Source organism: Arctopsyche grandis, chromosome 1, assembly GCF_051622035.1.
Source record: "Arctopsyche grandis isolate Sample6627 chromosome 1, ASM5162203v2, whole genome shotgun sequence".
Classification (NCBI taxonomy): Eukaryota; Metazoa; Arthropoda; class Insecta; order Trichoptera; family Hydropsychidae; genus Arctopsyche; species Arctopsyche grandis.
Genome location: NC_135355.1, coordinates 2,381,596 through 2,404,717, shown reverse-complemented (window position 1 = coordinate 2,404,717; position 23,122 = coordinate 2,381,596). Strand labels below are relative to the sequence as shown.

At 32.3% G+C, this 23,122-nt stretch overlaps 1 protein-coding gene across 1 annotated transcript in view; it reads left to right on the top strand.

Moving 5' to 3' along the window:
- The window catches only part of LOC143912864 (uncharacterized), a 260,640-nt gene that overhangs the window by 161,224 nt on the left and 76,294 nt on the right, over positions 1 to 23,122 (top strand). The window contains exon 5 of the mRNA XM_077432304.1: positions 22,626 to 22,865. Coding sequence (XP_077288430.1) covers positions 22,626 to 22,865 — 240 coding nt within the window. The remainder of the gene's footprint in view (positions 1 to 22,625; positions 22,866 to 23,122) is intronic.

The following is a 23,122-nucleotide window of genomic DNA, read 5'->3' as shown; positions in this document are numbered from 1 at the left end:
AACAAACGGAATATTACAGTTTTTTCAAGTTAGTATATATGAGTGTGTTATAAATTATTTTAAGGGATTTATTTTGTATTATTTGGAGCTTTAAAAGGTTAGTACTCGAAGCGTACCCTTCAATTCTGAGGCCTGGAACATATATGAAAACCTGTAGAATTGCATTTATAAACATTTAAATCATATGCCCGGTGATGCCTAGCATAGAAAGTTGAAATTTAAAAAAAAAATAAAGAAAAATCTTTCAAGTAAAGCTCCAACTTCTAATTTAAGGCGCAGACACACAAAATCGTACGGCATGGCATGCTTAGGTAGACTCTAGCTGTGAATTAGTGCGTCTCATGTCATTTTTACATATGTACCTTCTTTATACTTCACTTACGATTACAATTCATTAAAAAATTCGCCTCTTATCCGATCGTTTTCATACTTTGCCATATTGCTCATTTTGGTCATCAATGTAAGTAAATGGATCCTCCGCCATTACGATGGTGCAAAAATATCGTGTAGGACCCGTTTGAAATTTGAATTTATGAAAAGTGCCTGACGTTTATCCAGTTTTTAGTTTTAAACATAGATGGCAGTAGTAAACATAGATGGCAGTAGTATTTTAATTCAAAATAATAATTTTATATACAAATTATAGAAGAGGTGTGTTTTTAAAAAACTTTTTTTTATAATTATTCATTCGACAAGCCGCTGACCGTTATCGATCACTGTCAAATTTTCAATAGTTAAAAAATATATCACCAAAAACACTCCAAGAAGTGAGTTTTGGCCAGATGTATATCAGGCATGCTAGCGTTTTTTTTACAACAAAAAACACGATACACTGGTAACACAGGGCAAAAAACACTGTGCCCTAAGGTTACCATGAGATAGTATACAAAATTTGGTGGTCCGAAGAAGAAAACTGTGGATTTGTATAGCGGAAAAACAAACATACAAATATTTATCGCTAGAATGATGACTCATAAAAAACAGTACATTACAATAATAGGTATATTAATATTAAAATAAACTGAGCGAAGTGATATTATATAAAAACCCAGGTCCTAGGTAAGTTCCAGGACGAAGCCTTAGCAATTTAATTAAACTTGCAGCATCTCGTTTAAGAGTTCCCCTTAAAAGCCACATTTTGCAACATTCTCAAAGTTTATATCTATATAATAAGACAATAAACGTTGTTCGCTTCATTAGCGTCAGTCTTTGACTGGGAAAACTCGAAAGTTTTCAATGGTACCGAGGAAAAGTCCCCAGACATGAGAATCGAGAGAAAGTGATACGAAACTTTAGCACGAAATTCATACGTGAAGATCTATTATTTAATTTAAAATTCGATACATGTTTCAAAAGAAAGTTTTTTAATTAAAATAATAAGGCCACATACATCTTGTGTATTTTTTACGTCTTATGACTGGAATAAACAAGGCAAAGGTTCTTTTAATGCGTTGTTTTTGTTTCCGTTTCGCAACAAAAGAAGATAAACGCTCTCTTTAATGTAATCCTCGAAAAATATGACTCGCTTTTTTTCTACGCTTGATATTTGTTTGTTTCAGAGATATTGAACCGGCAAGCCGTAAACATTTCATAAATATCCAATTAAAAATAATTAGAAGTAAAAAAAAAACAATTATAAATGGCATATTTAAAGCATAAAAATGATAACTCTTCGAGTTTTCCTAATTTGAGCGATTAATTCTGCTTTCATATTCATTCAGAATACTCTGATGAAAAGTTGCTAATATACATAAGCAACTTATCATTATATTCACTTAAGCAGGATGCAAGTTTTATGCTTTACTAGCACTAGATACGAAATACAAGCCATGTAGCAACATATTGTGTTGTATAGACAAGTTCGGACGTGCCAAAACTGTCCGAACGAGTCAAAACAACAACATTGCAATTATTTTTCGCCCATCAATTCCAAATAAACCATCCTCTAATTAATCACTTATTATTAACAAACAATATCACTTATTATTAACAAACAAACAGATTTTTCTAGTTTAATTGTTGTGGCGAATCCAATAAATCAGCAACCTCCCCCTCAGTTTCTCGCAAATTCGAGTTTATATGTGTGTAGCATCTGAATTTGTTAAATCTTATAAATGCTACCTACATAATGCATTTCTCGCAAACTTTATGTGCATCAAAAAAATTTGTTGTTTGTCCATAGATGTCTCAATTGTATTCCATGTATTGTTATGTTTGAAAAATGTATTTATATATTTACATAGGTACAAAAATAATTTAAACGTATGATTCGCCTCGGGGTAATTCCTATCGTGGCACATATAAAATAAAGTAAATTAGAATAGAAAATTTTCATTTTATATTGTTTTTTGCTTTTCTTGCATATTCTCATGTAGAGACAAGCTTGAACGTGTCAAACTGTCCGGGTGAGACAAGACAATATCATTGCAATTGGATTCTTCTTTTTAACCATCAATTAGCAGCATATACTAGTGGTTAGCTTATATTATTAAATATAAATAATAGCTTATATGAACACAGTGGTCACGGGTCCGAGTCCCACTGGTTGCTGCTAGCCAAACTTTGGTTTGTGACTCCAAGTCAATCGTTAACTATCAGAGTTTTCCAACTTATCTGATTTTCATTGGCAACAAATTGGCAACCTTAACCCAATTCTCGCAATTTGCGAGTTTTTGGCATCTTGAATTTAGCTAATCCGTATAAAATTGCTGCAAATTTGTCTATAAATGTCTCGCAAATTTCGAGTTGACGCTATGACGATTTATATAAGAAAAATGTTCCGAAAATGTTTATCAAAACTTTATGATGATTTGTTAAAAATTGTATATTGATCTTTGGAATTAGCCAGGAAGGTACTTTGCGGTTTACTTGTTATTTTTTTATTTTATTTTTTTTACATATATAGCAGGAAGGCCTTACAGGTAACCCCAATACGCCTTCCTGACCAATTACAAACATTTTTTTTATTATTCAAGTCAGTGAATTACGAGACACTGAAAAACTTGCAAATTAACGAGACATCTATGAATTGTATATAAATTTTATTGTACATTAATCAATCTCAAATAGTGGTGACATAGTAGGTAGGAAAGATATTTAGCCAATTTTACCGGGAACCGTTTCAACAATGAAATCAGAGAAAATTGGCAAACTCTGCTGGGAAACGATCAACCTGGAGTCACAAATATCCAGGTCTGACCAGCAGCACTACAGATATACTCAGAAAAATTCCTTTCAATCGAGGTCAGCTCATGGGATCGAACCCGGTGCCTCTCGACGCTAAGCAGAAGCTTAACGACCAAACTATACTGCTGGCTATATATGTATGTATGTATGTATGTAAAAATAAAAAAAATCTAATTACAAATAAATAATCCGCTCCTTAATTACTTATTATCAATTAAACAATATCAAACTTTAAATTATAAAAAATTATGCCGAGAATACAAAAATAAAATTTTATAATTTTAAAAATATTTTTACATGATTATGATATAATTTTATATTTAAAAATATTAACAGTACCGTGTAAAAATTACATCGCAACAAACCCCACATCAAAAGTTTCGCCGCACGTTGTACATACAACATGTCAAAACAAAACCGTGTACAAAAACAGACTGTAATAATATGTATGTAATTATCTCATAGCATAGAATATTCACTGCATAGTAATATTCATATACATAAAACATGTTTTTATGACTGTGCATACTTGATAAGCTGAAAGCGCTCGTTTAACCGGATTTTCTTTTGAAGGTGCAAAGAGAAAATACATTGCATTAAATCCAACACGTACATTTCATTAAGGCACTTTGCTGAAACCTCTGAAAGCATGTAAAACTAGTCGACTTGCACGTTCTTTTGAATATTATGAATATATATCGACTCAAGGCCAACTTTATACACAAAAAATGGATTCAAAAGAAAAGGGAGGTTTTATTAGTATTATAATTAACAATTTAAAAAAAATTTACAATTTTTCAGTTTGGGTAAAACTCAAGCCCGGGACACCGACTTAATAAGTGCCTGACATTAATCGCCCAAAATGTTCGCTCGCATTGTTCGCCTACTGCGATCCGTTTGTGAATGTCCGTTTTCGCCGTCATCTAGCTTTAATTGCTTAAACGCCTATAACTATTTCTTTTTTTCACTCTATATTTTATAAAATTTACTCTATAGGTTCTCATTATCTCTCTTTTATATTTAGATCTACTACACAGTGCATTCTTTGTACAGGGTGTTATGAAGCTAAGTGCAAAGCTTTAAATGGTTGATAGCTCATATCATTGAGAGCATTTTGAGCCACACCATACCGCAGTCGAAAGTCTTTTGGTTTTTTTTACATACCTCCTTTACGTTTCACATGGCTTTCGTGTCAGTGGTCATTTTTATCTCTTATCCAATCGTTTTCATACTTTGCCATATTGCTCATTTTGGTCATCAATACACGTTAATGTATCGTCTGCCATTACGTTGGAGATAAAATATCGTATACAACGCGTTTTAAACACGCGGAAAGTAAATCTTCCTGACGTTTAATAAGCGTTCGTCCCGTATCTTCCAACCTGTTCGCCTTGATATGGCGATCTAAGATTTTAGTTGTTTAAACGCCTATAATTCACTCTATATTTTATGAAATTTGCTCTATTGGTTCTCGTTATCTCTACTATATAAATATTTATAGTTTTAACTCTCATATGTATATATAAATTTCAAATTTGGCGTGTAGCTTCTTGTAGGGTAATACACGATATATATTGATTTTTGGCCAAATATGTCAGATTTGACATTTCACGGCTAAAAGTATATCTCTTCACTAGGTTTTATCTGCGAGATAATTTTAATTTCATTTTTAAATATTTTTAGTAAAATTGCCAAAATCACACAGTTAATTACTAATACTGCCCCAAGGTAAAAGTGGTATATTAGTCAATTATTATTTTATTGTTTTTATAATGTGTATTCAATCAAATTATATAAAACAAAAACAAAAAAACAACCATTATCAAAAATATTACAGTAAGTTTTCAAAAATTTGTCAAGTAGAAAATAACTGATATTTGTTTGTATTTAAAAAAATAACTAAATTTTATTTATAAGCAAAACCTTTTCAAAAACATTTTATTGCACTTTTGAGATATCATTCATGCAGATATCTTGCCGATTATCAGAATTAGGGTGTAAAAACCAAATTAGAGAAGCGCGCCGAACAAAGGTCGCCATTCACAAGCGATTCAAATTTTAACTTCTAATGTCAGATAAAACAAAAAAAATTATTATTTTGAATAAAAATACCAATAATTTTATTTTACTACCGCCATCTATGTTTAAAACTTTCATAAATTAAAATTTCAAACGCGTCTTACACGATATTTTTGCACCATCGTAATGGCGGAGGATCCATTTACTTACATTGATGACCAAAATGAGCAATATGGCAAAGTATGAAAACGATCGGATAAGAGCCAAATTTTTTCCTGAATTTTTTCCTGAGTCAAACGTAAAGGAGGTATGTAAAAATTGTTAAAATGCCAATTTCTAATCCATGCTTAAGTTATTCGTCTCACTTCCGTGTTGGTAATTTTGAGTTTGATCTCTTCTTCATGGTTTGAAAACATTTTTATATTTTTCTGATCAGCTGTTATTTTATAATTTTTTTTTTGTGTGTGTGTGTGTGTTAACGTTCATTCGACGCATACTAAAAAGTGGCACTTGTTTGTAAATTTTCATTTTTTTCGTCCAATATAAAATCAACGAGACGTAATCCCACTTAACACGTGCGACCGTAAATTAGTCATGCAAATGGGATACTCTTGTTTTTAATTTTTTTATTTTCGCGCATACGAGAGGAGACCTCACGTGTTTTAATAAAATAAGCATTTTTAGCGTGCAGCATCCAAAGGATTTTTTTTCAGGCTTTGCGCGTAAGAAATTTGAATAAATTTTCACACTAAGCGTCGCTGCAGGGTTTTGTTACGGCTCTGGTAATTTTATTTGGGTTATGAATTTGTTAAGCGAAAGCTATTTTGAAGTAAACGAATTAAGGTACACTTTGGTCTGCACAATTCCGTAGTATAATTAGCATTTATAATTTGTCTATATTTATTGCGAGGTTATTACTAAATAAAAATCGTAGTTGAAACTTCCAGAGGATTTGAAATAAAAAATTTAATATAACGAAAATGTATTTCAAAGGAAGTTCGTTAGGTTTTTTTATTCCGGCGGAAATTCACGTTCGGTAAATACGGTCGGTCGCATTCAAGTTGAACTACGTTTAATAGAAATACGATTTTCACTCTATTCGAAATTCTTCATTTTAAAAGAAATATTTTCTATACGTTCCAAAAATGTTTTTTTCTTTAATTTTGCAATGGCAAATGAAAGACTACCGTTTTAGAGTTACTAGTGCTATTAAGTATACATTATTAAGCAAGCTAATCTTTTATACATAATTGTATTTATATTTATTTATAAATAGATACAATCGGCTTCAATCTGTGTGGGTACAAATAGTCAATGGGGCCGTCAACACCAACAATATTACTTACAATATTTTCCATATCCAGTTCCCATATTGCAACCTGTGGTTGCCATTTAGGTGTTAAAATTGTAGGTATCGACGGCCCCAATGAGCCGTGGCGTTACGCAGCATACCAACTTAAGCATACGCTCGACCCAAGAGTGCCAACCTAAATATTACCGTTTTTGAATTATTAGTGCTATTTAAGTATTAAACGAGCTAATCATTTATACATCATTTTAGTTATATTTATTTATAAACTAGTGTTGTGCCCGTTAATATTTCAACGGGTGGTTTCGGAAAAAAAATTGATACAGGAATTAAAATAAAGATTGAAGTGATTATTATGAGCATATTTATTTATTTATTTTTACATACATATATACAAATATACCAGGAAGGCTTAACAGGTAAACCCCAAATGCGCCTTTCTGGTCCACATAATTATTACATAGATACATGTATGTAGATCTAAACAATATCTGACATCTATCGTCAGATATTACAAATATCGTATTAATACGATAAATAACGATGAATAACTTTCATGTAACAATACGAATTTTATATTCGATAAACAACCACAGAGACATCTATGGTGAGCAATATGGCGAAACCTAAGATATAACAACAACTAAAGGTTCGCAACAGAAAATTGGGAAGGAAACGCCAATTTTACAGAAATCGTTTCAATGAAAATCAGAAAAATTGGCAAATTCTGATAAGAAACGATCGACCTTGACAAATCAAGGTCTGGCCAATAGCGAGACTTTGCGGGAGTCGAACTCGTAACATCAAGTACGAGATAATTCAACATTCACCACTAGACCACGCTACTGGTTGTATGATCGTACTGACTTTCATACTGAGGTATAGTTTGTAAAGCAATGATTTTCCAATGTTAATTGGCAAATTATTGCTAGAAACCTATGGTATTAAACTTGAACATATAAATTTATGGATTATTAATTTGAAATCATATTCAAATATTGATGACAAATAGTTGGTAGGATGGTTTTACAATAATATCAAACAAATTGGAAAACGATCTGCTTGGGGTAAAAAATATCCAAGCCTGACCAGCAGCACTACAGAAATACTCGGAATGGATTATTTTAAATCAACGTCAACCCAGGGATTGAACTCGGTGGGGGGCGGAAAGCCAAACAAACAAGGCTACTGGCAGTGAATGAGCCACCTTCACCTTCTCTAAAGTTTTTGGATTCTTAAGCGTGTGTATTACGATTATATTTCACCATTGACTTAGCGAACCCAATTTAATTCAATCTCTATCGGCGGCCAAACCTCGCAAAATGGTAAAGTTTCAAAGCGATCGGAAGAATATAGCTATGTAGTTTGTCAGACCAATTGGCGAAGAGAAACTAATAAAAAAATTGTAAGTTATAAATAAAAAAGATTATATAGTAGGTATATTTGTCGATTTTTACTAGAAAGCTACAATTTATAATTTTGCCTAACTTTGACGTTAAAATAACGAAGAAATAATCGGTCTCGACTAGGGATCCCAAATATTCGTCGACTTCAACTATTCGAATATCGAATAGTAAATCAAGAGCTATTCGAATATTCGAATATATTCGAAAATTAAAAAAAAGGTAATTACATATGTACCAAGTATAAATTTTAATGAATCGTCTTATCACAGTTGCCATTGAATTCCACCTCGTTTTTACAGCCAATAATAATTCATTATGATTTCTTGTAAAAATGTATATTTCGCCGGTGACTTCTTAAATATTCGTATTATTTTTCTAATGTTTTCCAAAATTTTGTAGAGATTATTATCGGTCGAAAAGTGATTTTGTTCAAACATTTCCGTATTTAATGAATAAAAATCCGTTTCTTCACATGTAGACATTTCATCTTCTTCATTATCTTCATTTTTATCACAATTATCCCAATTACATATTTCATTTTCTTCATAATCGTCGGCTTCTCTTTCATCACTCTTTTCATGTTGATTTTGTGTATTTAGTTTATAGAAAAATTATATACACGAATGATATTCGAATAGTTGATGAAATATTCGAATAACGAATGGCCGAAAAATCAGACGAATAATTCGAATACTCGAATATTCGAATATTCGATTGGGATCCCTAGTCTCGACCTAAGAAAAACTCTTTGGTGTCGAAATAAAAATTAAACATCAATGTATGTTTGTATGTATGTACATATTTATGTAGGAACCCGTTCCTTGCAACTTTTGGCAAAAGAGCTTTTTGCTATGAATTAAGATGAAAACGGGACCAAATTGCGTTATTATACCTATACATATTGTAAATAGGTTTTTGAGCTCATTTTTCTATTATGCTGTACATTAACAGCCAGCAGTATGGCTTAATGGTAGCGTATATGTTTAGCACCAAGTGATCAGTGGGTTCGATCCGTCATACTGCTGGTTAGATTTGGGGGTATTTGTGACTCCAAATCGATCGTTTCTCATCAGAGTTTGCCAATTTTATCTGATCATTGTTGAAACGGTTCCTCAAAATGGGCAAAAAATCATCTTTCTTGCTGTCACAAATCTTCTGTATTTATTGTGTGTATAATTTGTAAAAATTTAAATCCATAGATGTCTAAATGGATTAATTCTGCAATTAATTAATTGTTATTTCGTGATCTTCAACTTCTGGAAATACAGTGATTTATGTAATGATAAAAAATGCTGCATTGTTTGTAATTACTAGTCCAGGAAGGCGCATTGGGGTCTTTCTGCCAAGCCGTCCTGGTATATATCTATGTAAAAATAAAAATAAATTAACATTAGAATAATATAATACTATGATTACTAACAAAATTAAATTAAAATTTTAAAATAGAAAATGATCAGTGGATTAGTAGCTATTAAAATTGATATAATATGTGAACATAATTTAGTAATAAAAACCAAAATACCTATACATATGTAGATATGTCACTCAATTAAGCCGAATTGTAGGGTGAATTTTTGAACTTGTTTATTTAATAAAATTGGCCTAATTATATCACTTTCACGATATCGTAAATCCGGGTAAACTCTCCCGCTTAGCGTAAAAAAATTCAATTTACCCTTCATATTAAGTTTTTAAAAACATATTTTATTTCGCACGCACCACAATAGCTATTGTGTTTGCGATGCGGTTATAGCCTCACGTAGGCCACGCGCCAAAATTATTTATTATATTTTAATATTTACAAGATTCTTTTTCAAGGAAATTTAAGCCGAGCATTTTTTTTTTTGTATAAAGAAAATTCCCGAAACAAAGGCGATTATAAATAGTAATCGTCGAAAGCGATAAATATTATTGTGGGGTATTAATATCACGATGTACATAGGTTTATATCCGATGTAAAAACGGAATATCTTAATTTGTTTGAACACGTCGTGTTTCCCACGAAACCGATGTTTACACCATATAGAGACGGAGTTGGAGAACCCTACCCGGTTTGAGACAAATGGAATAATAAATGGATGCGGTCCTGTGGGTAAAACCAAATCAATGTTTGATATGGGCGTATGTCGGATGGATTCATCCGTGTATGAATAGTAAAACTGTGACAAACCGTACACGAAAATTTTGAACCCTGAAGAAGCGCACAACAAAAGAAAGTAGCATAAACCGCACAAAAAAAAAATCACATATCGACATTTTTAAACGGAAAAATGCGTACACAATAGATCCGCATTTAAAATATGCACATGGTTCGAGCACAGAAAATACTACATGAGAAGCGCACACTCAAAATTAGACGCAAGAAGAACCACACGATGAAATATGCAAATTGAAAATTGTGCATTCAAATATCGCCCACGAAATATGCACACACTAAAATTATTTTGAATAAAAATACCAATAATTTTATTTTACTACCGCCATCTATGTATAAAACTAAAGACTACATAGATTTCAAATGTTCAAACTTCAAACGCGTCTTAAACGATATTTTATGCCTATCGTAATGGCGGAGGATCCATTTACTTATACTGATGACCAAAATGAGCAATATGGCAAAGTATGAAAACGATCGGACATGAGGCAATTCTTTTCCTGAATTGTAATCTTAAGTGAAACGTTAAGAGGGCTGGACAGCAGCGCCTTGTCCATACAAACGTACTATACTTCTCCCTACCTCAATTATGGCACTAGAGAAATTATTTTTTAATATGCTATGGATATCCACCATTGGGGTGCATCTATCGTTTTATTTTTTTGATTAATTATTTTTTATATGAGCTAGGAGCCGCCAAACATCTATAAAATCGCCTCTTTTTTACACCCACGAAAAGAGTCTAGCGTGGTTATTTAACGGTCGATTTTAAGAAAAATACGCCAATAGATGCACAGAAAATATCTTTCTCATACCGATGATGAAATTTTTTTAAAAATTGATCCAGTTTTGGAGGAGAAAATAGTAGAATACGAAACCTCGATTTTGTCAATTTAAAACACGTTTTATCTGGTCGAAGCATAACTGTCGCATTCACTCAATATATATATTGATATATGTATTTACGATAGCTTAGATGATTGTCCTGACCTCTTTAGAGACTCTTTTAGTATTTTTAGGACAAAGGTGAAGAAAATAATATGTGGTTGATTTGCTTCTTCACCCTTATAGTCTTTCTTTTTCTTTTTTACTTTATCTGTATCTTTTTCTTTATCTGTTTCTTTTCTTTTTTTTAAAATCTTGATGTTTTTGTAATTTTACTTTTTTATATCACCATGTGGTGCTCACTGTAAATGGAATATTATATTTTTATTTATGTTTATTATTATTTTTTGTCTCATTATACAACTTTCTTTTTATATTTTATTCTGTATGTGTGCCTATTTAAATAAAATAAAATAAATAAAAATATTGTTGCATTCACTCAATATATACATACACTCAATATAAATATCGAAGAAAGGAACGGTAACAAAATTAAGGTTTCGGGTGTACAGCCCTCTTAAGGAGGTTTGTAAAAAGTGCACATTGAAATCGAGCCCAAAAAAAAACATATCTCACAAAATGTGGACATTGTAAAAGATACGAGACACCAAATCCGCACACCAAGAGATACAAGAAAAACCTAATGATGAAGTATGCAAATTTGTGCATTCAATAGCACACATGAGCAAATCGCTCACCGGAAGAATGCACTGAATTTCACTGAATAGTTTTGAGAAATCCGATTTTAAAGGCGCTTAACAAGAACTTACGCAATAGAATTCCACAAAAAGGCACCCTCGGATAACATAAAAATACCCCTTAACGCTTTTTTGTGGAATTCTATTGCAATAGTTCTTCTCGAGCATCTTTGAAAGCTTGGATGTCTCGAGAGTGCGGCTCTCTTCAGTGACACACTGATAATACCGCGTGTTGAAATGCGTATATATATTTTTAAATATATTTAATTGTTTAATACGAAAAAAAAAACTCTGATAAGAAACGGTCGATTTGGAGTCAAATCTAACCAGCAGTATAGCGGATCGAACCCACTGATCACTTGGTGCTAAACATACACGCTACCATTAAGCAATACTGCTGACTAATATGTGTGCATTTTTCCATTTTCGTTGTGAGTTTATTTCATGTTTGCATTTTTCTTGTGCGGTTTTATCACAAACTTACAGCCTATTCGGAAAATATACGGAAAATTCAACGTGGATATCGAATGTCTGGGATTGGAGCAGTTATCGTCAGCTCGTAACGTCTCGATAAGGTGAACAATGGCCTGGGGATCAAGTTCTGATTGGGGTGCTTCCAGCTCTGATACGTCATTAGTTTTTACACGTCGATACGACGATTTATGCTGTCGTAAAATGAGGTCACGTCGACATTGTCGTCGGATGCTCAATTTGAAAACCACTGTATGTTTTTCTCGACGCAAAGAAAATGTGTCAATGAAATGTCGAGAGCTAAATGCGACTATTAGAACGTCGTATTTAAAGCTGGATGCAAATTTTCTCGCATCGTTCTGAATGCGGTTAAGTTGTCTTGAGAAAGGTTCCTTTCAACTGTGTTCTTTTATTTGCCATTTGGACCAGAGAGAATAGAACATGGGAATGGTTTGTTTTTTGTCTTTTAACTCAGACGAGGAACGATCCGAGTTGATTCATTCGCCTTTGAACCGTAACGTTTCTGTATTAATATTTTTAAATATTAGGTCTTAATAAGATTCTTCTTAATGTATTCAGTCGCTACATAGACTTCCCAGATTGAACTTTTTCCAACCCTTTTCAGATCACCCTCTGACCTTTACCTACAGGTATTACAAATAGGATCCTTTTGACGAAGTACTTATGTATATACATATCAAATGTCATATGAGAACAAAAGCAACGTGTGAAAATACACTTTCATAGGATTTATCCGAGTACATTAATTATATTTAAATGTGAAAATACACGTACAAACAGTATTATCTGATAAAGTGCAAATATAAACAATGCGAGAACTCGAGCTTAAATTTCTTCTTTATTCGCAAAAATAAACAAAATGCCGAAAAGTGTGTGACGTGTACAATCAACCAACCATACATATATTTTTAACGTCTGTAATTAACATTATTCATGAAAAAAATAATTGACCAATCAAAGAGTAGATAGTATTCGTTAAATAAAAATTATATTATTTATGTATTTAATTTCTAACCATTTTGGCATGAAAGGTAATTTATAATACGCAAATAATAGTAGAAAAAAAAAAAAAAAATATATATATATATATATATATATATATATATATATATATATATGTATATATATATATATATATATATATATATATATATATATATATATATACTAGTCAATACTGTATGTACAAATAGCCACATCCTTATTATTATGTCATTATTATTATTATGATGTTATATTATATTATTATTATTATATGACTGGCCACTTTGACGCGTTGGAGCTCTCTGTAATGTCACTGGGTCTAATATTTTAACCCTCCCACACCGAAGTGGGGTATGCAAGTGCCCCAATTTTTTCGTTTTTCGTAATAACTGTGTTTTTCAAAGCTATACACCCTATATTTCTTGTATTCCTAAAATGAACTACAAGAAGTTTATTTGAATGGATTTTGTATGATTTAGAAAAGAGGTACATCGTAAATAAATACATTTCTACGTTTCAAAGTATGATTTAAAGTCGGTAGCGATAACTCATGTTTTTGACTGTTCGCATGCATATTCTTGTTGATCGATGAATCAATGCGAGAGAAAGAGACAGATATATTTTCGTAAGCTATTGATTTTGTCGCTTTTGGCGCGTGGCCATTGAGTCATGCAGTCACCTGTTGGCCTTACCTATGTGCGTTTGCGTGTTGATGCTTTTCGTTATTTTTTAATACAAAAATAGTCAAAAACATGCTATAGGACTAAAACATTTTAAGTTGATGTATAAAATGTTTAATAAGATATACATATATTGAACGGGTCTACGTGACGAGACAGAATGTTAAATTACAGAAAACATAAATATCGGAAGGCAAAGATCGAAAATCGAAAGATCTTGATTCTGCGCGCTCACATTAATACGGGAGGAAAAGCCTGTTCCTCTTGTTCCTGTTGTATACTGCTCGCGCAAATTAAGTGAGTATGTACCGTTTAACATGCACCATTTTTTTTTTGATCTTTCGACTTAAGATCTTTCGATTTTCGATCTTTGCCTTCCGATATTTGTGTTTTCTGTAATTTAACATTCTGTCACGTCACGGAGACCGATATTGAACCCATTTGTATTGAGAAAAACTGTATTTTGAAAAAAAAAAATACTGGGGTCTTACTCGACCCCAATTCATGACACTGGTCGACGCTCCGTCCTTCAAAGGTTAAAATAAAATAAAATAAAATAAATCCACGAAAGAGATTGTTTGATGACTTGTATAAATGTGACACCGTTTTGTTGAAACAAAAGATGCATTTCATTATTATAATCGATATTTTTTATAAAATAACTAATGTTTATTTTGAATAACATATTAATCTATTAAATATTCACGCATATAGAGTGTGAAATTTCATTCGAAGCAGCAAAGAGGCATTAACGAGTCGTTTTCCAGCGCTGTTATCAAACGACAATATTTCCGACATTAAACAATTCAGTAATGAGCAAAGCACTATGCTTTTCATTTTAATTATTCACAACAGTAAACAAACCGTTTTGAATAAATACGCGAATTACAACGCGAGGGCATATTTGCCTATTGTTATTATTCAGAGCGAACCGAAACGATTTCACGGCATGTTTCGACCCGTAGAAAAGTAAAAAATTGATTAAACACTTAGGAGTGGTTGAGGTTTCTAGTGGCGCTCAAAAGTTTACGACCCCTCTCTGTCGTTAAGAACCCCAACCCCTATTATGCTAACCGGTGGAAATTTTGCAGCTTTTCCCTTTCTTTTTTCATTGTTTCGCCAACGGCCCTCGAGGAAATCGCCCCTTCGTAATTACACCTACTCGAAGGCCTCACGAAAGTAGGTGGCTTAAAACTTTTCAGAATACCCCACGTCTGATTGGATAACTCTGTGAAAATATGGCCGCACGTGTTGGGAATTTTCACCTTTCGTAGAGAAGATCGCCAAGATTAAGTTCATCACAATATTAGCCGCAGGGTGAGTCTTCAAAAGCATTCAGTATTCCGCTTCCTTTGTCTACGTAAGATCTTATTATCTATGTACCTACCGCAGATACTTTCATACAGCTCAATGATACAGGGTACAGCGAAAGCAATTAGAATCATGAAATAATCCGGTTTTTTTTATTTTATTTCCATCGAACATGTACATTCGCCTTTACAACTCCCTGCAATGCGATCAGTGTACTAATACAGATACAATAACACAACAAATACAAACAATGCGAATTCATACAAACATCATCCACAGTGACATCTATAGAGAAATTTTTGCAGAATCTTATTATAGAAATTGGCGAACCTCAAGACGCTGAATAACTTGAGATTTGCAAGAGAGATTGGAAAGGAGATGCCAATTTACAGGAGCGGTTTCAATGAAAATCAGAAAAATTGGCAAACTTTGATAGGAAACGATCGACTTGGAGTGACAAACCAAGGTCTAGCTAATAGCTACTAGTCGAAATCGAACCGTTACCACTAGTCCACGCTGCTTGTTTATGGATGATCCATACAATAATCCAGTATTTTTCATTATCACATCTTCAAACCATGGATCAAGGAACTATTTAATCTATGAAAATTATGACTATTCCAATTACTATGTACATACATATTTATGTAAAATGATATCACGACAAAACCTTCAGGGACAAGACGTTTGCCGACAAAACTTTCATCTACAAAATGCCGACAAAACGTTCACCGGCAAAACGTTCACCAACAAAACTTTCATCTACAAAATGCCGACAAAACGTTCACCGGCAAAACGTTCACCGACAAAACTTTCATCTACAAAATGCCGACAAAACGTTCACCGGCAAAACGTTCACCGACAAAACGTTCGCCGATAAAAAATTAACCGATAAAACGTTCACCGACATAGCGTCTACGTCAAAATATTCTGGCTACAAATCATTCACGGATAAAACGCTCACATGGCAGAACTTTAACGAACAAAACGTTTTAAATCAGATTTTTTCTTTTAAGAGTTCGATAAAACATTTACCCGTTATATAATAGGCATAGCTAAGTGGCTAACGTATAATTCTTTCAACTGAGTGGTCATGGATACATTCCCTAGACTGGTGTTTGTTCCCCAGACATTGGATATTTGTTCGTATGTGACTAAAGATCGATGGTTTCCTATCCGAGTTTGCAATTTATCCGATTTCATTGTTGAAACAGTTCCACCAAATTTGCAATATATTCCCATTTCTTTTCAAATATGTTGGTTATTATAAATATGCTACACAAACTAAGAATGTGCAAATGTACTTCTCGCAATAATCTGCGATATATCGAATTTGTCCACATATGTATGTATCTATGATATCGTATAAATATATAGGTAATTATATTTTTAATGCGAAAATTAGTTTATCTGTAATCAAAATAAAATATTATCGAATTATACATCTCTTTTTACGTAAAAAACAATATTTTTAAACGTATGAATATTGAATAGCTGGACATTCTGTCGTGTGAGTATTTTATACATGAACGTTTTGTCGTATCTGATACCATTATATGACGTACATAGTACCCAGAATAGTCACTATGATCCTTTTTGCGTAATTGTGTATTGTCGTAAACCATTCAATGAAAATGTTGATTTTCATAAGATAATAAGAATACAATTGTTTCCATTCCACCCTGTAGCTCTCGTATGTACGGTCTAAAAGTACGATAAATTATACGAGGAAATTTTTATATTTCCCCGCTCATTTTGTTGATATTTTCCAGCAAGATTGGGCGTTATTATTTAAATTTTAAAAGCGCGATCTGAGATAATGTCATTGCATATCGATTGTCCATACTTCAGAAGCACGTCATTTCAGCTTCGTTTGTAATTCAATTCTGTCGAAAAGCGCCTTATCTTGTTTTCAAATTATTATACAATTGAACGGAACGTTAATTTAGAAAACGGACCGAACCTCTAGAGTACTTAAGAAGACTTTCAACTACGTGGATAATTTACTTGCAACTTGTTTACAAAGTTGTGGCCTCCTCTCCTTCTTAGTCTCGATCCGATCGAATGAAGTTTTTAATTAGATAGTTTAGGTCACGTAATGTTTGTCGATCTTTTCAATTACGTGCTTAAAATTGTATACATGTATAATGGAACACAAACATATATCCATAAAACCTTTAAAGCATCGAAATCTTTATACATACATACGTACATAAATATACATTAAAGTTTTGTAGATACGTTGAAACTCTCGAGAGAAGTCTATTTTTTTTACAAGGTTTATATTATATTAGCCAGCAGTATGGTTTAATGGTAGCGTGTATTTTTAGCACCAAGTGATCAGTGGGTTCGATCCGCCATACTGCTGGTTAGATTTGACTCCAAAACGATCGTTTCTTATCAGAGTTTGCCAATTTTATCTGAACATTGTTTATTTATTTATTTATTTTACATACATATATACAAATATACCAGGAAGCCTTAACAGGTAAACCCCAAATGCGCCTTCCTGGTCCACATAATTATTACATAGATACATGTAAATCTAAACAATATCTGACATCTATCGTCAGATATTACAAATATCGTATTAATACGATAAATAACGATGAATAACTTTCATGTAACAATATGAATTTTTATATTCGATAAACAACCACAGAGTCATCTATGGTGAGCAATATGGCGAAACCTAAGATATAACAATAACTAATGGTTCGCAACAGAAAATTGGGAAGGAAACGCCAATTTTACAGGAATCGTTTCAATGAAAATAAGAAAAATTGGCAAATTCTGATAAGAAACGATCGACCTTGACAAATCAAAGTCTAGCCAATAGCGAGACTTAGCGGGAATCGAACTCGTAACATCAAGTACGAGATAATTCAACATTCACCACTAGACCACGCTACTGGTTATTATTGTTGAAACGGTTCCTCAAAATTGGCAAAAAATCATCTTTCTTGTTGTCTCAAATCTTCTGTATTTATTGTGTGTATAATTTGTAAAAAATATGTACAAAATCTAAGTCCATAGATGTCTCAATGAATTAATTCTGTAATTAATTTATTAATTAATTAATTGTTATTTCGTGTTCTTCAGCTTCTGGAAATACAGTGATTTGTGTAATAATAAAATGATGCCTCTATTATTTATGTAATAATAAAATGACGCTCAAAAAAATTACCATTTTACATAAAGAAAAGGAAAAAAAGTACAATGAAATACAATTAAAGTTAGTAATAATAATTAAATTATTATACACATACATACACATATGTACAAAGTGTAATTATATGTTCGAAGTAATTTAGAATATGCGCCTCAAGTGTGAAATCCGAGATATGCCACCTACATTGATAGAATTGAGAACGTTCAAAAGAAATTTATACGCTACCTTTGTTATTGCACTAAAGATATACATATATCATTCCAATAATTACTTAAATTTATGTAAAAATCATCACATTCTTCCACTCGAGCATATGTAGAAAAGAAATAGCAGATATTACATATCTTATGAAAATATTATCTGACTTTATCGATTGTCCGTTACTCCTATTTAAACTATATTTAAAAATCAAAAAAATCCGAGCAAATCGTCGCGTACCTATGCTCCAATTGCAATTCCGCATGCGAGCTATAATTATAGACAAAACTCTTCTGTGGCGAGCAAATAAAACCTTTAATCGATTATCGAGAGATCATAACCTTGGTATTTTTACTTACCTCTTATTAAGTTCACATGGTTTTCGTGTTAGTGGTCATTTTTTATATCTCTTATCTCTTATCCGATCGTTTTCATACTTTGCCATATTGCTCATTTTGGTCATCAATATACGTTAATGTATCGTCTGCCATTACGTTGGAGATAAAATATCGTATAGAATGCGTTTTAAACACGCGGAAAGTAAATCTTCCTGACGTCTAATAAGCGTTCGTCCCGTATCTTCCAAATATCCAGAATCTCGGGTAAGGTGACATCTATGACGGTACGGCAAGCTACCATAATCTATCTTCAACCTTTTCGCCTTGATATGGCCATTTTAATTGTTTAAACGCCTATAATTCATTCTATATTTTATAAAATTTGCTCTATAGGTTCTCGTTATCTCTTATATTTAAATATTTAAAGTTTTAACACTCATATGTATATATAAATTTCAAATTTGGCGTCTAGCTTCATGTAATGTAATACACGATATATATTGATTTATGGCCAAATATGTCAAATCTGACATTTCACGGCTAAAAGTATATCTCTTCACGGAGTTTTATCTGCGAGATAAGTATTCAATAAGAAGTTATGTTGTATCTAATTGTTAATATGATTTACAATAAGCTTACATACATATAGTTTTTTACAATAAGCTTACATACATACATCACATACAATTAGTTCAATAGCTACCCATAACCTCAAATTTCATTGTTTATTTCTCCAAAACAAACTTTCTAACCAATACAAGCTTCATATATGTACACAGATCAATCAATGATAGTTTTATCTTTAGTTATCAGCTGATTTAATTTTTGAGCAATAGTTAAGTCATTTTTTGAATAATCTTTTAATTTAATTTCTCTGTTTTGTCTTACGTATGATGTTTGAGTTTATTACTACCATCGGAAACCTATAATTGGTCTTTTGTTATGTATTTTATTATGTGTTCTGTTTTTTAAATTAAGACTGTTGGTTTTCCTTAAATAGTATAAAATATAATTGTATTTGTAAAAAATATGTATGTACAAAAAACACCAAATTTATCAAATTTTGTATATAATCTCATCTATTAGACTATGAACATTTATAATATTATTTTTTTATACAATTTATATCTACTGAACCACTTTTATCTTTTATGATTAATTTTCTTCCAATGAGCAACGTCGGAGAATTCGGCTATTTATTATGAAAGATATAGAAATATTTCGAAATTTAACAGCTCGGTGCTGGACGATAAAATTTTATAGATACGTAAATTTTTCCAGACAAAGAGCTGGAATATTGAGAAAAATTCCGATATCTTAGCTATAGGAATATTTAATTTCTTTGAAATTTTCTTTTTAGTAACATCGTTTTACTGAACACCAAAAAATGATAAGTACTTAGTTCTAGTATGATTTTTTTGGATATGATTAATGTAAAGTAAATAAATATCATTCAGCTCAATTGTTGCTACAAAACGTTCATTAAAATTCATATACATTTTCATTCATGGGTCATGGCCAGACCTTATATGACTCCAGGTTGATGGTTTCCTATCAGATTTGCCAATTTGTCTGATTTCACTAAAAAAGTTCTAACAAATTGGCAAAAACCAATCCCGTCTCTCGCAAATTTGACTTTTAGTAATTTCGAATTTGCTGATATTATACAGTCAAAAACACTTTGTTGCTTGACGTGCATTACTAATCTTCTGTATTTATGTATTGTGTATAATTTGTAAAAATTATGTACAAAATCTAAATCAATATATGTCTCAATGGATTAATTCTGTAATTAATTAATTGTTATTTCGTGTTCTTCAACTTCTGGAAATACAGTTGTTTAATAAAAAATGCTGCATTGTTTGTAATTAATTGTCCAGGAAGGCGCATTGGGGTCTTCCTGTCAAGCCTTCCTGGTATATATCTATGTAAAAATAAATAAATAAATGTGCTATACAAACTTACAGTAAGAACCAGTTTCTGTGAATTTTTCAATTAAATTATATGCTCGCATAATACAGCATATGATTCGTTTCAATAGAGGTCAAACCAGGGCTCTGTAAAAATAAACATTACGGAAATTTTTTATGAAGTAAAAAAGAATATTATTTTTTATTATCTTTGTTAAAAATTGTTCTTTTGAGGTTTTACGATTATGGATGAAGACCGTCTTTTATATGAACAGTCTTTGTTTGTTTTAGCATTTGTTATTAATTTTCCAGGAAGGCGCATTGGGGTCTTCCTGTCAAGCCTTCCTATGTAAAAATATACTGGTTTTACCCGGCTTCGCTCGGTATTTGTAATATAAACCGCTTAAACATGACTAATCTAATAGTAAACATTTTATTAAATTTATTTGAATAGTTTTATTTTATATAAATTTATTTGAATACTCATTTGTTATTTTTGTTAAATTGTCTGTCACGAACAAACAAACATATATACTAAGTCTCTTTCGAAACTATATGTATACCAGAATCCGGCGGCCCCCCCGGCGCCCCTCGGGACTTGGCCGCAAGTGCCACTCAGACTTCGCCCCCGGGAACTTCGTCTCCGGGGATTTTGAATCCTTGAATTGAAAAAAAATCGAATCGGCGCCTATGAATCGGAAAAAAACGAATGAAATGTTTACGAACCAACTAGTTGGTTGCATTACCGGTTTACCGGTAAGTCGCCAAAAAAGTGCCTTTGGTTATTACCGGTAAATTGGAAAATTACCGGTAATATGAAATATTTAATACATATAACGAATAAAAATACAATAATGGAAAAAATCATAGATATAACTACATATGTATGTATGAATTTTTGAGGGATGAGTAATATAAAATTTTTGAACAAAAAGACAGAGAAGGAAATTAAATAGAAATAGTCGAAATATTAAAACTGGAAGAAAAGCTTAAAAATTAGCAATAAATAAAAAATTAAACGACAAAAATAAAGTGGATAAACCGAAAAAATATGTAAACAATATTATTCAGAGAGAAATGTCATATTTGGAACTCGAAAAAATTCGTGGCAAATATTTAAACATTGCATTTCAACATCTTATGACTTGCCGACCAAAATGGGGTGAATCAGAAAGAGCATTTTCATTTGCGGGGCAAATATGCACAAAATTCAGGTCAAGTCTAAAAGACGAAAGTATTGATATGATTTGTTTCCTGAGAGCATATTTTAATGCTGAAAATTCATTGTACCAAATAAAATGAACATTTTTTAATAAACTCAACAAAACCAATATTTTTTTTATATTATTAATTTGTTTTTCATTTACCGGTAAATAACCGGTAAACCGGTAAAGGGAGAAGTTATTTACCGTTTACCGGTTATCGGAATTTGACGGTGAATTGCAAGCCCCAGAACCAACCAACCAATGTTACATACATATATACAAAGTCTCTTTCGAAATTATTTATTATATAGAGACAAAAACCAGTCAACACACGAGTTAAAATTTTGTTCACAATCCAACGACTCAAGTTTATCTCGCACACATGCAACAAAGCGAGCAAACTTTCCAAGTTATTCTCGTATTTCTCGAATTCCAAGCACAAGTTAAGTACATTGTGTTGATCTATACGCGAACTTTCAAAGGTACTCCTCGGACAAACCCCATCGCAATGTCGCTAACGTCATTAACTTACAAAACTAATATCGACTACATAACTCATTTACCGAAGTGTTTACAAAACCCTCTTATATTATATACATACATATGTACCTTAATAGAGTTAACCGAACGTATGCATGTATGTATGTATGTACATAACAATCTCTTCTTTGTTTCAGTGCGTGGTGTTCGGGACTTTTATGATATGGTTTGCTTCCATCACCATCAACTTGGGACCTACTTTCCTGTCTGGGGCTTTGGCAGCCAGTGCTGATAGTGGGCCACGTTCGCCCTCGTGCCCACTGGTTCACGGCCCCTACAGACACTACGTGCTCAACGTGCTATGGATCGCAATTAATCTCATTTGTGTGCTGCTTACTCTGTTCCACCTGCGGAAGCTCCACAGGGATCTAACTAAGGTCAGACTTTACCCAAATGATCACATATCGATAGTGTAGTGTTTCGCAATCGGGACGTTTGAATGTCTATGCACATACATACATTGGGTTCCGATTGAGAAGCACCGAATTAGCTTTAAAATAAATATTTTAAAATATGTATAATAATATAGCGCAAAATTTTTAATTATTACTATCAATCATATTACACCCGGAATTGGTTGAATACTGCTAAAAAAAAATCTTAGTAAATACATTTGCGTTTTATACAGGGCGTG